General features: G+C 35.8%; 1 protein-coding gene across 1 annotated transcript in view; it reads right to left on the bottom strand.

Annotated features, from left to right (window-relative positions):
• LOC108365531 (uncharacterized) overlaps nt 1-17,598 on the bottom strand; it is an 89,839-nt gene that overhangs the window by 30,773 nt on the left and 41,468 nt on the right. Inside the window, exons 2-3 of the mRNA XM_017619575.1 lie at nt 5,892-6,106; nt 3,453-3,588 (exon numbers count right to left, since the gene is read on the bottom strand). Of these exons, the coding sequence (XP_017475064.1) occupies nt 3,453-3,588; nt 5,892-6,106 (351 nt within the window). The remainder of the gene's footprint in view (nt 1-3,452; nt 3,589-5,891; nt 6,107-17,598) is intronic.

Genomic DNA, 17,598 nt, shown 5'->3' with positions numbered 1-17,598 from the left:
CCGAATGAAATGCAAATGTATATCTATGTATGTTAATACACTTTTACAGCTATAATGCTCTAATTGTTATAAATTTTTTGGCTTTTATTTAAAATTTAATTTCTGCTCGCTTTAATTGTAAAATAGTGCGTGATATTTATCAATTTAAATGGTGTGGTTTTTTCAATAAATATTTTTTTGGTCTAAAGAAAAACGTAGAGCACTTTGAGACGATAGGGAATAGTCATTCGTTTGAGCATGTAGTCATAGTTGTACTGTGATACTCAATCGCAGATTCAGCTTTCCCGTTCGCGGACACTGGGGAGATACCCATGTGCGAGGTGCAGTAACCAAGCCGAGAAGCCTTTTGTCACGGGAAAAGTAAAGGGTTTAAGGGCTCAGTAGGTTAATAATAATAATAATAATCTAAGCCTCATTTGTACGCACGCCCCGATGGAGGAGTAAGACGATGTGATTAAAGAGCAGTTCTACGAACACGTAAAGAAACCATGCCAGCGCCGCCGCCCCCCGTTGATAAAGAAGAAATATTGCGTTGCAAATAACTCTGACAACGGTTTAACGACTTTGCTGCGGCACGGAACATGGTAGCGGATAGATTTCGAAAACTCTTCTTCACACCCCAGAGTGCACCTGTGATATTCATATTAACTAATCAGAATCCAGACCAATGCTGGCGTTGTTGCACTCGATCAAGATGAGCCGACGGTATAGCAGCTGAGTAGTTTATGGCGTTGGAAAAGATCTGGTTTGGCATTATCAGCTGGAAGGCAGAATATGGAACGAAGAATACATGCCAAAAGATTAGAATCCCACTGTAGTTTGTCTCTAATCCACCGCCTTTTGTGCAAGTTATCATGGCATGAGCCTTCATAATATTGCTTATAAGGTCATGTCGAAAATACTGAGTGAAGAGCCGAAGCCCATCTTCAACCAACTGACTGGCCCTTATCGGTGCACCTTTAGAACTGAAAGCTCCACCAGCGACCCGATTTTGGCAGCAGGTCAAATGATGGTCATCTCCATATAATATAGATAAGCCAATGGATTTCAAAGCAGCTTTTTTATAGCGAGGAGAGAATCTTCCTCTACAATACCATGTCTAACTTTGAGATCCATGTTAAACTAAGACGGCTATGTAGAGTACGTGAGGTTGAGCACAACATTCATTTTTGGAGGTATTTTCAAATCGATCCAGCTCACTTTAATCTTAATATTTTTCCGAAATATTTTGGTGGACGTCTTATAATGTAATAGATTTTATAATTCCAATGGAAAAATAGTACCGATTTTTTTTTGTATGGGGAGTGATGCAGTCTAATGTACATATGTACGTACATAAGTCTACCTACATACGAGGAAACTTTTTGAAATGGGGATGTTTTCGTTGCCGCCACAAAGCAGCTGCACTGCCAAAAGCGAATTTTATACCTTCAAGTGCAACTCGCATAAAATCTACATTTTACTAAAATATATCTTCTCGAGCGATTTTACCTAAGCTGAGACGTTCATTTTTAGGTTATGAGGAATAAAAATACAGGTATTAAACAAATATGCCAGTTACGAAATGCGAGAATTTCGCGTATTTTATAAAAATCGTGAATTTTCTTGTGATACTTATTTATTTGGAAGAAGAAGAGTCCTAAATAGGTCAAAGGAAAATGGGCTACTTAAGTTAAATGAATTTTTATAAAATGGATGTCGATTGAGTCGATTATATCCCAGAAATGGTGACTCTTAGAGACAAGTATCTAAAGGAGAGATAATTTCCTGATCAATACTTTTGTCCAATACTTTTGTCTTATGATAAACCTAATCGTTTAGCTGAAAAATGGCAAATATCAATTTATGTAACCTTTGACCTTAAATATTTTATTTTTTTTACAAATCTGGGATCAATAAGGACTTTTGAAATTTGATTTATAATGACATTGTTTAACATTCGTACCAATTTTCAGCTTTATGCAAGTTACTGCAATCATGAAAATCCAACTTGACTGGGTTAGCAAGAAACAATTTTAAAGATATGGTTTGAATAGAGTAAAAGCAATAAAAAAATATTAGTGACAAGGGTTATAATGTATTTCAATTAGGTTGACCAGTGATAATTTATGGAAAAATTTGTGCTTCTTTTTTTATTAAGAAATCCCCATCTCGAAAGATTTTACCATATATAACTACATAGAAAAAAATATATACATTTTGCATATCATTGCCCACTTCAGTGTTTGTCTATTTACCTGGCTGTGTGAAAAGAAAGCCTGCAAGGCAATAAACTTTGTGCAGCGATGCAGTAAGTTAGTTGCCCCCTAATCGCTCAGAGCACTTTGCATTTGGCCGCCACCACTTTTTTGATGCCGAGCTTAAGCTGCAGTTTGTCTGTGGATTTGATGGATGTACATTAGGTTGCATCACAAAAAAAAAAAATATTAAATGTATCCAACTGATTTCAAAAACTTCATATGCAAATTTCTTACAGTAGTAAATTTGTTTTCGGCGCTTTGTTATTCCAATATACTTCTGTAAATACAATTTTTCTTTGGTTAGTGATTATTGAGTTGAAAATTCTTCAAACTAATATTTGTAAAAAAAACATTTCTTAAATTATCCAAAACCATCATTAAATATGCATATTTTTTTTCTTCTTCTTTAGATTTGCGTTTAAGATTTATAAATCGCCTAAAGCATTTTATATCCATTTTAGCTCCTTTTTTAGTGATACAGCCTAATGTGCTTTACATGCACACAATATGTTTGTAGCTATATGACCTGCATAGCTGCAATACAGGTGACGCTGCGACGCCGTCTTAGCAATTTTTTTGCAGCATTTCCTACCTACTTTGCTTACCTTACATTTTCAGTTTTTTTTTGTTTGCCACCTTTTATTCTATCTCTCTCCAGTGATACCTTTGTGGCTGTAAGGAAACACTTTTTCACTTCTACGAGTATGAAACGCCTGTAACAGCTCGTTAGAAATTTCAGCTTTTTTCCCAGTACACTCTGTGCGTTTGTGTTTGCAAGTCTTTAATGTGACAGTGTAAATATCTTGTAGCGTATACTTTATTCATAAAACGTTTGACGTTTTAAAATTTCTTAAGCTGCTTCGTAGTCATAGCAAGCAAAAAAGCTGGAAATATTGGAAGTATTGCTTCACTTATCCGCCACTCGTTTTTTTTTTTCAAAATCGAAAATTAATATTTCTTGCGAATGCAATAAACTTTCTCTAATTTTTGGTAAGTGTTTTTAAATTTCGGCTGATTATTGCACTTAATTTTCCTTCAGCACATAAAAGTAAATTGAATTTTTCAATTATGAGTGCACATAATTAGCCAAAAAGTTTTTGAAAAACGCTAAAGTTTTGGCAGTTTTGGCAGTGTTAAAATGTGGCCACAGCAGCGGTAACAAAATTTTAAGAAGAACGATAACAAGAAGCAATGAGAAAGCGGCAAACTTACCAACAACTTGCACTTGCGCATAGGCCGTGGAGGTGGAGAAGAGCGGTGCATCGGCGGTGACTTCGCAAGAAAAGTTGCCGGATAAACTGAAACTCACGTCGCGTAAGACAACTTGTGTAGCATTGGAGATAAGTTCCTGAAATGTGACGGGAAAAAGAAGATAATGTTAAGGAATATTTATAAAATGCAATTCTCTTCCGTTTGTGTTTTAATGCAATGCTTTCGTTTCGAAGTGATAATTAAATAAATTTTAATATATGTATATATGCGTCATTCCATACAATATTTACACCTCATGAAAAAAAAAATTGAGGTGTAAATATTGTATGAAATAAGCCATATGTAAGTAAAAAAAAACAACAAAATCAAACTAAAAGGCATTAATTAGACTATTAAGCGTTTTTTTTATTCTTCTCTTTAGTAAGTTTTGTGTTCAGTGCTCGGTTAAAAAGTGTAGAAGAGTGTCATGAGCCCCCAGCACATAGACGCGTCATCGCGACGAGCCCTGCTCCCTTTGGCTACCCGAGAATTGAGTCAGTAAACTCTAATATGAGCAGTAAATATTCGGTTTACTTTCATCTCCAAAATCAGTTTTTATTAAAACTCATCCGCCGGAAAATTCTCTGCAGAAAGCGTCTTTGACAACACCCTTCTATAGCCAATAGCTAAATAACTAGAGGGGCCAATTTCATAAGGTAATCTATAAATTTCTATGCCAAAAAACTCAGGGCTGAGCGGAGTAGCGCCTATTTTCAGCATAAAGTTATGAGGGACATTTCGCAAAGAGCTTTCACTTCTGATTTGTATAGTGGTCGCAAACGACTTACTATAAGAGCGCTGTTGAACATAACTTGTCAGGCAATTACCTAGGCGGACGACATGGTGCAAATGGTTGTGGATTACTTGACCCGGTACAATCTGATTCGAGGTTACTACGGGACCTCGCCTTCAATCCTAGCTACAGAACTGGTTTTATTCGCTAGGAAACGCACTACTTTAACTCGTGCCTCGATTGGAGATTTTCCCTTACATGTTTATGTCAGGATCAAGTACTTGAACCTAAGCCTCGGCAGAAAGGTGTCGGGGAATCACGGCATTGAAAAAAAAAGTAGAGAATACATCAGTTGCCTTAAATTTATACAGGAAAGCCATTGGTAAAAGGCGAAATCTCTGACCTACGATAGCATATTTAAGCCTATTAAATTTAAAAGAGTTCTATAGTGGTGGTTCGCTAGAGAGCGATTCACTACTTAAGCGCAGCTAGAGTGCGTAGAATAGGCTGAATTGCATTGGTATATGTGGTGCATTGCGGCCCACTTCCACTTTGGCACGCAAGGGCATACTGAACATAATACCCACCTTTTAACGTTGCATATAGAATTGCGGCTGCAGTAAGGCTCAGGGAAACAAGATTTACCAGGCATCTTCGACGTCTGAACAGGAGGCTTGATTTCATCCCTGCTGCCTGGAGGAAGGGACTTTTTCGTAAATAAGTCGAAGTTGAATCAGAAGGTTGGTAGTAGGGTCTTCTGGCATCAACCAATCGCCAATGTAATTTTTTTCATATAGCAGCGGCTACCACACAAAAATCAGTGTATATACAGTGAAAGGATGTGATGCCCATATTTGTAGGAGGTACGAATCTTATTATGCTATCACGATGTAGGCAGACAGAGGTGACACAATCAGCAGTACCGCTACTTTGGTTTTGGCGAATTTGACAGAATCAGTTGTTCGTGTGACGTCATTTTAGCAAACTGTTTGTATGTATGCAGAGATGTTTGTATGCATGTAAATATGGCGACCTCCATGGTTTGACGGTTAACACTCTTTCTCTCCTCCATCTCCAATTACTCTTTCCTATTCGTTGCTATCTTGACGTCATCACCCGCAGGAATGCGCGATCTTGTATTCTATCATTCTTGGGATGCTATGAGAACTATCCATGAACGATTCAGGCCCTTAAGATGGATATTGAGCAAGCCATTCGTGAGGTAGTGCAAGAAACCGTCATTAAGGTCTTGGAAAGCTATGTTAACCGGTTGCACTACTACGAAGCCAGTCGTAAGAAACCGCGCTCTATAAATAACAGAATTGTTTGCCCCTTCGAAAAACTAAAATGATTTTGTTAAGTTTTTGAATTAAAAAAAAAAAACACTACATGGACCACCCTGCAGACATACTCTAAATCACAGGACTTAGAGATATACCAAGTAATTGTGTGTGTCCTAGCTAGGCTTGTTTCGCTTTCATGCCATAAACTGTAGCTTAAAATGTCCTTATTAATTAATTAAATAAAAGAACAAAAAAAGATAAGTTTCTTGGACTCCAATTGCATAAAACATTGCATTTTATTTGGAGAGAGTTGTGTCACTGCACTACTTAAGCGCTTTCTGTCTGTATATGAAATTACGTATTTTCTTTGCACTCAATACTCACATCGACTTTAATGCCTGGGTATTGGAAGTATTTCACATTCGGAAATTCACCCGGTGTATAACGGTAGAATTCGTAATTGCCACGATAGTATTTTATTGAATAAAGCGGAGCTCCCTCGAGCGCATAGTGACAACGTAAAATGACCGATTGTCCACGTCGTACTGCTGGAGGTTCAATGAATAAATTTACATTGCTGAGAGCAGCTTGGGCGTAGTCTGGAAGAGAAAAGAAAATTGAATTATTTACTTAAATATTTGTATGTATGAATTGAAAATTAGTTGAGAAATATTGAAAATACATAAATACTTATATCGTTACCTAAACGTGATAAGCTGCCAACCAAATTTTTTTGGAATTATTCAGGAGAGCGGAAAAATTGATGTAGTTTCGCATTACCTTTCATTCTGCATTAAAAGCTAAATTTTGAAAAAAGTTGACTTGGCACAATTTCACATTTTGGTAGAGATATGTATTTAATCCGATATTTTTAAGTAGTACATATCAGGGACCGAACATAACAGTTATTGATGAAAAATGTCATTGAAAAATTCAGTATGAAGGAAATATTCACAACTAAGTGATACATACGAAACAATTTCTTTTTTCAACGAGAATCAAATAAATTTTTATTTGTAAATCAAATACATTTTTATGTGTAATTTTTATGCAAAATAAAAAACATAGCAATTATTTTTAATTTTAATTTTATATGTTTTAGATAACAGTTATCAGTCAGAGAATTTTATTTTTAAAAGCCATCGTTATATATCAGTCACCGATATTTATTACTTAAGCGTACGTATAAATGTCATTATCATTTTTTGCAGGTAAGAAGGTTTTTGGGAGCAAAAGTTTTCTACGGCTTATTCAAATGAATTTTAGTGTTCTTTACAAAAATAAAAGTCAGTGACTGATTTATATTGATGACTTTTAAAAGTGAAAGTTACTGACTGATTTTTATTTATGAATTTTTATATAAAAGTCTTCAATAACTGTCATCTAAGACATTTTATTTAAAAATCAAAACAACTATTTTTTGCAGATTATTTAGATAAAATCAAAAATAATTCGTATTTAAATAAATAAAAAATAAAATAATTTAAATAACTATTATTTAAGGAGTAATTAAATATAAGTAAAAAAATAACTGTTAAAGAGCGATTTTTATTTTTTTTTGTAGTTTGTAACTCTTACGGTCTTGGATACATATACTGAAAACAGGATTAGCAGAAAAAAATATCATTAATTACATAGAAAGCCATGAGAACTAGTTTGGTTAATCTACAAAAGATTGCTCGGGTCTAACCAAAGAAATTTGCCAGCCAATCAGTTGTTATCAATTATATGATCTCTTATCTACCTGTACATGCGTTGGCCTTAGCCATACTATTTCTATCCGTACTAACAAAAGGTGTGACTTTGAGTGACAATATTTGAGCGCTTAAACTCAAACATCACTCGATTTCGTTTTTTTTTTGCTTATTTTCTTCTCCGATATTCACTCGTTACTTCAAATATCACATTGCAATTGTTCAACTGCAATTATTCAGGCTAACGCTGTGAAAAATCCAACGAAATTAAGCTGAAAGTTAACTTTCGCGTCACGAGCAATTTCGCATTTTATTTGAACGACACAACCAAAATTCAAATTCACTTTTTCACCCATCGTAAAATTACTATCGACCAGCCGTCATTTTAGCTTTAAACCAATACTGGTGATGTGTCGAGTTTGGTAGAGCCCACTTAAGGCCCTGCAAACACATAGCTGTTCCGGCTATATGTTCTCAATTCTTTTTCTAGTCTCCATATAAATTCTCTTCGCTTTTTTCTATTAAACTTTTTTCCGCCCATTTGAACGCTAGGCCGCCCGCCGCATTCAGCAAGCTCCATGACATTGCAGCATCAGTTTTAAAACGAAACACATAAATCAATTAAAACTAAAATGTCACACCATTCCGGTTCGTGATTTTAAGCCATTTTTTTTTTACCGAGCATAGGTCAGCTGCTTGTGTAAAGAGTTTGTTCGCAAAGTCCGTTACCGCTTATTATTTGCCCGCATAACCCTATATCAGTAGGAGGCCGCGAGTATGTTGAAAAAAAAAAAAAAACGAAATAAAAGTTTGATAAAACTCCAAATTTCTCACCCGCTACTAACGGTTTTTCAATAATTTTTTTATTTCTCTGCTTTTTTGCTATTGGCTTTGCAAGTCTCACAAACAAAAAAATAAATAAAAAATCGTTAAGTTTAAGCCGTACCGAGTGATGTTTGGTATTTCCATGCCTGGCGGTATTGTTTTTTGACAATATTTTTACATTTACACACACACACACATATCGAAATACATATTTATCAGCATATGTGTATATATGAGCCGTTTATTTTGAATGTAACATAAGTCACTTCCGCTACTTGCGTTTGAATGGTTTGTTACTTCTAACTGAATGCAGCTGTGAATCGTTCTGTCGTCATAAACTAAAGACACAACTTTTTTATGCTTTTGGCCTGCGAAGTTGAGCGATTAACAGAGGCGTTCAGGTAAAGATCATAGAAGTCATAAAGCATCAAACGAGTAATGCCACTTTCAAAATAAATGGCTCAATTCTGCATTTATGAGCTTTCTCTCTCCTGGCTCCCGCTTGCTGGCATTCGTTCTGCTGTCAGGAATGAATAACAAATCGATACCTGAGTGGAATATCGACTTATCACGGTAGCCAGGTCGAGACGGCCCTATCTCAGAATCTGATTGAAGAACGCCCTATTTCAGAATCAGTTCAAAAACGCCCTATCTCAGCTGCTGATTAAAAAGCGCCCTGTATCAGCACATTTTCAATATATTTTCAGCTGAGGTAGGTCGTTTTTGAGCCGAGTTCTGAGATAGGGCGTTCTTTAATCAAATTCTGAAGTATGGCGTTCTTGAAAATTTTTCTGATATAGGGCGTCTTCAAAGTGGCTACCGAGATAGGTCGATATTCCACTCAGGTGTCGAAGTAACTTTAGTATTTACGAAAAATAAAATAGTATTATCGTAAACTTTTTTTTTTGTTGTTTAGAACAAAGTGCTTTTAAAATTTTTCCAAGTGTCTAGATTAATTTTTGATAGAATTGTTTGGGGATAAATTCTGCACAGTTGGTTGCAGGAGATTACAATCCGTTGAACTGTAAATTTCAGTTGACATTTGAGAGAAAGTTTAAATTGAAAGCATCACAGCCTCCACTATCAGCTAAATGAAAGTCAGTTGATTTGCATATCTAAACTAAGCGATGCTGTGACAGAAAGTGTGAATAGACCAATGATTGATTCAAATGTTTGAGGCTAAGCGTATGGACAAAAAAAAAAACAATACAAATTCAACACTCTTAAAAAAGTTAATATAAACTTTATTAAAAACTAGCCTGAACCCGCTGCTCTGCTCGCGTGGTAGCAGAATATGTTAGAAAAAGATTGTATAGCTTGGGTCTGGTGGAATAAAATGCAATAATTTTCACACATCAGGTGATTTTAATTACACTATTATAGATATCTCCAATAAATTGCATAATATGTAGTAGAAAAACGAAACGCGTAAAAAAAATATTTACGAAAAAATACGCTTAAGACTTCGGCGAAGAAAGACGCGTAACCCAGTTGACGGCGAAGAAAGATGCGTAACTAAACATAGATTTGTACCAGGCCAAGCCAAGGACAGTCACTTCAGCATCATGCCCCAAAAACTCTTTGGGGAATTTACATACATACCGTTACACCCGCAAACATAGTTGACCCCCAAAATAAGTCTTTCTTCGCCATGAAATCGGATAACGCGTTTTCTTCGCCGTCAACTATGTTTTGGGGTATTTCTTCGCTGAAGTTTTTTTACGCGTATTTCTTCGCGGTCAACTTTTGAGCTCGCGCCTTTATTTGTGTCTAGTGGCGATATGTCGTAAACATAAAGTTACATACATACATATTTAATTATTAATAAAGAATTAAGCACAAATAAACAAACAAATAATTAAGTTGTAAACCAAATAAAAGTGATGCATGATTTTTACGAAATATGGAAAATGAAATTATTTATGTAATGATTAAAGATTTTTTGTTTTTTTTTTTAAGAATGAGAAAAACTCAAACTTTAACAGGGAACAAATAAAAAAAAATAACAGATTCTGTGTAAATTTTTTCTTTTATGTTCAAGCCTGTTCAGTTACCAAGGAAAGCAAGCTAATGGCGAAAATCTATGTAAAAATAAAATAGGAAAGAGTGATCAAATGAAAATGCGTAAGGATTTTTTTGTATGAAATATGAGCCGGAAACAATGTTACTCATACGCCATGTATGTCCCGGGCTCACCTTTTACAGATTAAGTCGATCAAAATAGATGAACAGACTATGCTTGACGTGCCTTTAGTGATGGCTAAACGACTTTGGACAATCCTCTACTCATTGTGAAAAGGGCTCGACATGTACTAATGTTAAATAGTTGAGTTTTGTTTTTAATTGAATTCCAGATCACACAGAATTACCCGTTAATTAGGAATTTTATCAGTTGACAATGTGTCCCGGAGATCAGGACTGGATGGCTCGAGATGAATGAATTCACATTTTCCGCTTATGGTAGCTCATGATAGATCTGCTAGTTGTACTTCTGTATGTCTTCTCTATGTTTGTACCTAATATTGATAAGGCCTCGGCATTCACACAAGAAATGGTAGATACTTTCTTCGAAATCTTCCAGCAGAAAGCTGCGACAATTTCCATTTTATGGAAGTACTATTGCTGCCGAACGTTTGCCCAGAATACAGTGTTCCGTTACAATTCTGAATTGTTGTTAAAATTCTGAATACTTCTGCCTTTGTTATAGTGTATACAACAGTAAAACAAGGCTTTTCACATTCGAAAATGCATTTTTTCCCCCAGGGCGACGTCCTAAGAAAATTTAGGCATTCAATTTTACATTACCTAGTATCGAGAAATGAATGTGGTTTAATATGAAATTTTTGGGACTTTTTGAATACATTAGAATGCTGATTACGCATTAAACAGTAATCGGATTTAAAACTCGATTATTTATCACGCATGGAATGCATTACTACTTATCCCACTGGGAAGCTTCTGCTGATGGTTCTCTTTCCAGTGTATTTAGTACGCTATTCCCATAATAAGCTATAGCTTATTTTGGGTCTGCAGGTTAACTACAAGCTAAAAAATCTCACCGAGAGATGTCGCTATTAACTACTCCCAGCCAACTGTCATTACTTTCTCTCTTTTTGTTCTTATTTGCCAGTGGAGTCTAGGTTAAATTTTGCGAATATTTCATTATCTTAAAGGATCGGCTCTTCTTTTACGTCTCGTTTCCAGCATTCTGCCGCCATTTAGCTTCGCTGGAACAGACGTAGTGCGATTTGTTGCCTTGAAGATTTTATTGTCTAACATATATAAATGGTATACATCTGCATCAACATCACTATCCTCAAACAATCTGTGATGGTGTTGATCTCAATGATCTAGTTTATACCAAAATGCTGCTGGCGCATATTTTTTAAAGTGAAATAGTTTTTCTATTATACCCGGCACGTCGTTTGAAGCGAACTTGGGGGATATTCAATGCATTACAGAATAAAAGTGGCTAGATACGTATAAGTTACTACACCATTTGCGTAGACCATATTCTGGTCAGGAGATTTTTCATGACTCGAAAACATTTCCAGCACTATTTTTATTGGCCACCATTTACAAACTGTCAAACGGGTGAATATTCTAGTCAAGAAGTACTGAAATCCAATAGGATATTGTAATTGATCTAAGGTCCCGTTTCTTTCATTCTGTAAAAGAAGATTTTTTGGATTATGGTATAAATAAACCATTGTGAACTTCTTCTTAATAATTCTTATTCAATTGTACCTACATATACATAGAACAAGGGAGTCATTTATGTACAATTTTACTGAAACAGCTTTCATAAAGTTTTATATTAAAGAAAAATAGCAAGTATGCTAACATCATAGTGAAAATTAAAAACTCTTTCAAAGGCATATTTCAGTCGAAATGTGAGTGTCGGCGCCTCTGTTAGTATCTATCTATTGCTGAAAGTAGTATGTAGTTGTAGCGCATTATCATTGTCGGATTAAGTTTATCAAAAAGCTATTCCTCATTTATGTACGTACATATATTTTACAGCTAGGCATTTAAGTCTTACGACTAGCAGTTTGCCGAATAGGCTTTACGCATTTGGATTTACTATCAGTGCTGTCAGCACTTATCCAACTGGTGTGTGTAATATTTTTTTTTTTTACATATTTTGTTACGAGAGTGTCCTTTAATTCGATTTTACTTTTTTTTCATGATAAGTATAAATCTTTTTGTTTCAAGTAACTTTTCCTCCAAGCATTGCGAATACTTGCTAACTGATTTTGCTTTTGCTTTATGGTTAGTGCTTTATTTTCATATACATCTACGTACATTTGTATGTGTGTTGATAATCTTGATAAGAGCACTAACCTCAAAAGGATATTGTAACACACATACACAATCACACTTTTGAAAGGATGCTCACAAACATAAGCGTATGTATGTGCAAATATTGTAACTACGTGTGGCTGAGCAATGGCTCCTGCACCAGCTGCCATAAACCATCAACTATGAGGAGTTATGTAAAAGAAATATTATTTACTATACTCATGCATTGGTAGTATGTTTGTGCGTTCGTCATCGCCATCAAAATAAACATCGATATCAACTTCAACGTTAACGTCAACATTAACGAGAATGTGTCAAAAACAGGCCATAAAAAGCCACAGACAGGCAAGCCACGTCGAGGCAAGTCGACGCAGGCAGACAAACCGAATGCTGACTGCCTTGAAATCTGACGAACGCAGTAGGCACATCGAGTCCTGGCGTTGATGACTCCAGTGTATAAGTATGTAATACCCGTAGCTGGCTGCATATTGGAAGGAGTGTTCACCGCATTCTCACTCGAGTATATCTACATATTTTTGTAAAGTACCTCCGAATACTATGTGATGATGCAACTGGCACTGATAAATGCCGTGAAGTAAAAGCTTATAGAATTTCGATTGCTGATACGGCAGCAGCGTGGCATTGATTGCTCGATTGTCTTGTCGATGTCTGCAAAACCTCGTAACTGACATTTGTGCCAAAAGAGATATTTGCTCATCGGGAGCTCCCGGTATTAAGCTGTTATCCATTCAAAATAAAATATCGGTACCTAGATGTAAGAAGAAGAGAGAGAGGGAAAAAAGAGGGAACCGTTTTGAAATAAGACCAGTTTTACACTCTCCTATAAAATGTTGGCCACCTCACATACGAGGTTTTGCATTTTCTTGATACGCGGTTTTGTACTTTAAACGACGATATGTAGTATGTACGTACGTAAATTATTGCATACAAGTCAATGCGTGTTTTCGCCGACAAATTGTTTTGCCCCTGAAAGACATTGCTGTTGTACTGCTACACTGTGCTTCATGCCATACAAATTTTTAATATTTTTTTAAGCGGAGTTTTGGGTCACTTTGTAACTGTTTTATATAACAATAAAATAAATTGATGGTGGGTGAAAAATAATAATTAAAGAATGTACACGAAAAAAACTGGTCGCACATAACCAAGCATAGCTCGGTTAATCATAACATTAAAATAAAAATCGGTAGACACTTAAAAAGCTGGAAGCATTTTCCACCTTACTGCATCATATCTTTTTAGTAACAAAAATCAGTGTAGAAACGATGACCAAGAAAGAAATCGATCGCGAGTTAATATAGCGCAAAAAGCTGGAAAATCCCAGCATGTTCCATAACGATATCGCAAAAAAGCTACAATTTCCAAAGTCTACCGTTACTTATGTGCTTAAAAAATGCAATGAATGTTTATCTTTAAAAAGGAACCCTGGTAGTGGCAGAAAAAAAGGATTTGCTTGCGAAATTAAGGCAAAGGAAGTGTTATCTGCTTTTAAGAAAAATCCTGGACTTTCGGTAAGAGATGTCGGCAAAAAATTAAACATGTCGTCTTCGTATATACAAAAAGTATGCAAAACAGCAGGACTACGTTCTTACAAAGTGAATGCAGCACCTAATCGCAACGGTAAGCAAAATTTGTTGGCGAAACAACGTGCTCGGAAATTGTACGACAGTCTCATACAAAAATTTGGCTGTATTGTTATGGATGACGAATCGTACGTAAAAGCCGATTTTAAACAAATCCGGGGCCGCGAATTTCACACTGCAAATAAAAGAGGCAATGTTGCAGATAAATATAAAAACAAAAAGTTTGACAAATTTCCCAAAAAGTTTCTCATTTGGCAGGCAATTTGCCAATGCGGCTTCAAAAGTGATCCTTTTGTAAGCACTGGTACAATTAACCAAGAAATTTATGTTAAGGAGTGTCTGCAAAAGCGACTTTTACCTCTTATACGGCTTCATAAAGATCCAGTGCTTTTTTGGCCTGATCTCGCGATATGTCATTACGGAAAAATGGCTTCAGGATGGTAACATAGAAACAAAGTGTATTTTGTAGCAAAAGAGGTGAATCCACCTAATTGTCCAGAGCATCGGCCGATCGAAACCTACTGGGCCGTTATGAAATCCAAACTTCTTAAGACCCACAAAGCTGTAAAAAACGCACAACAATTCAAAAATAAATGGCAGCTGGTTTCCAAGGAAATCACTGAAACTTCTGTGCAAGGGCTAATGAAGGACATAAAGTCAAAATTGCGATCGTTTGCTTATTACAAAGAGAATTAACTCTTTTTTAACGAATTTCAATAAAACTAAGTTTAGATGTAAATATATGTAAATATCGTTGAATTCCATTAATATATTTATGTTTTAGAACGTTTTAACTGTGACCAGTTTTTTTCGTGTACATTCTTTATTATGTATCATTTCACTATTCTTAATTTGAGCACCTGAGAAGCCTTTTATTAGAGAAGTATAAGATGAAGGTAGCATCTTAACTTGAACTTGACTTATTAGATAGATGAAAACTCCTCTACAAATAGTTTAGAAGTGAAGCCCTTCCAAGACCATTCCGATTGATACCGAAATGTAATCATTTATTTAATTTTTTTAAATGATTTAAATTTACCTTTTTATGCAGGTGGCAACCATCTTAGAAATAGTTCCAAGTTACAGCCTTTAAGCATCTTTCGTCTGTCACCAATACTTTTATATATATTTCAGTTTATAGTTTACCGGGGCTCACTTAGACAATAAGAGATTTTCCCTGGTGTTACCACATTCTGAAAGGCACCCTATACTTTATTGGTAAAACGCCCCGAGCCGATTATGTGTTTACGAATTCGGCTAAACTCAGCGCCCCAGAGTTCCAGGGGGAGATTTAGGACCTGAGAAAAAGTACTTCAACCTTAGCCTTGCCAACGCTGGGCACCTAAGAAGATAGTGTTGAGCTGATTTTACCTCGTCATCTTCCAGGCAACTACGAAATACGGGGTTTGGTAGTAGGTTCAGCCTTACTGCGTGAATACCGCTTGGACAGTGACCCGTTAAAACCCCACCAAAAGTGAGAGCTGTGGATTTTTGAGTGTGAAGAGTGCCCTCGACCGTCCCCTGCCCACCCTTGGCAAGAATGATCTTGCGATCGCGCATATCCTGGTTTTTGTCCAGCGCTCACTGACCTGACATGAGGCCCATTTATCCACAAGTGATCAATAGCACCCCAGTCGCCCTTTATTCGGCGATAACGTTTCATGAGTGCTTTCCCTGCCCAATGCGCGTAAGCCACACAGCTCGCCTAAATCTCGTTGGGACCTGGAACCCAAATAAGCCTAATACAGAAATATTCCAACGCGACCGAAAGAGAGAGCAGATATTCCTTAACCTAGCTAATGCGCACCTTCTACGTACTCAAGGCCCTGATAGCCCCTTGGCTAACAGAATATATGTATGCTCACTTCCCTGACTATTATGGCACTCCGGAGCAGTGAATCCACTGTATCCTTCATATCACCAATTTCGCCTGGAATACACTGCAGAAGTCCGGGAGCCTAAACTTAGTGCTGATGGTAAGCTCTCGACAGTGAATAAGTTCACCGGGTTTTATAGCCAAAATTTCTATAAAAAATCTTTTCCAATGTAGAAACGTGTCAATTTGATAGCATTTCATTTTGATTTCAACCTTTATGTATACGCAGGCTTACTAAATATTTACACACGTTTATACCCTGCAGGAAATGTATCTAACTATAAGTTAACTTGAAGTTGATTAGGAAGGAACTAAAGGCCACTATTATTTGTATAGCGATGGCCGCGAAATTGTCATTGGATGTCAAGTAATTTGTATCTAACTCCTTTCGGGCGTAAAATATCAGTTAGAAAAACAATTTTTTTTTTTAATTTTTTTACTTTCTTATTTATTTTATTTAACATTACATATTTGTTTAAAAATTTTCCTGCAGGTGTTTACCTATTGGAATTCCGTCACTCATATTTTCAAAATGGTAGATAATGTAAAATCTCTATCTTAATTTTATTTGTCCCAAATTTGAAAAAGCATCTGGGAAGTGCAGAAAAGAAGTATATTCAAAGTAATTTTTGTATAAGGATATTTTAGTAGAAGCTTGGTTAAAGAAAAAAAAAACTCCCGATTACGCCTGCATAATTTCTGTATTACTTTTCAACCAGTTTCCAGTTGGCTTTATGTAGTTAACTGAAAATTAATATTTTTTGATAATTTTTTTCTGCAGGGCGTATGCGCAGACATACATGGATATATGTAGGTATACATATGTATACATATGTACATATTGCAAGCGCAGTAGATTTGCTTTTAAAGTGAAACGCGTGGCGGCTCAATGGGTTTACTTTCTTCAGCACTTATAACTGTAAACACTATGAAAGGCGCACACACAAACATACCTACACAGCCACACTAAGCTATTGTATACACACATATAGTTATCAACGGATTTATGATATCCTGTCAAGGCGAATATGCAATTTCCTTTTCACATTTTACATTTCGCATAACTCCTTTTATACGTATGTATGTACATAAATATTGTTGTAAATGTGTTGATGCTTGTTGTGCTTTTATTTCACTCCATTTGGCAGCTTACAAGCGTCTGATTGTTACCAGCCGATTTCAGACACAAATATGGCATTGAAAGTATGTATGTATGCATATCCCAGCTTAAAAGTTTACTTGATCCGAAGTTTTTTTTTCGAGTAAATAAAAATAAACTTGTAGTATTATATCTACATTTCTTTTAGATTAATATCATACAATTTGTTCGCAATCTGATTGAAATAAATTGTATGTTGTAAGTGACGTTTAAAATCGGTGAAAACACCCCAGCTTATCATGTAAAGGTAGTTTAGAGAATGTTAAAAAAATGCGTTTAAAGCCATTCGTGGCGGGAGAAGGCAATAACAAGAATATAGACCAAGAGAAATAAAGTGTTAGCGATAGAAATCAAGACAAAGATCTGCATCACAGGAAACTACAAAACTACTCACTACTAATCGACCACTACAAACATGTTTCACAGGGCAGTTTTTAGCTATAGGAGAAACTTGTTGTATAGTAAGAATATTAGGGCGGTCCAAAACAAGTAAAGTCGGAATTTTAATGCTCTCACCCCCTAGCATTGTTCTACATATATCGAAAAAAATATACTCCTATTTTTTATTTTGAAATCATAATATATCTAGGGGTCGCTCAAAGCGCTCAGCTTTGGGTGAACTCTAAATAAT

Source organism: Rhagoletis zephyria, unplaced genomic scaffold (assembly GCF_001687245.7).
Source record: "Rhagoletis zephyria isolate East Lansing unplaced genomic scaffold, Rhagoletis_zephyria_1.1 Rzeph_scaffold_01901, whole genome shotgun sequence".
Lineage (NCBI taxonomy): Eukaryota > Metazoa > Arthropoda > Insecta > Diptera > Tephritidae > Rhagoletis > Rhagoletis zephyria.
This window is presented reverse-complemented; position numbering and strand designations above follow the sequence as displayed.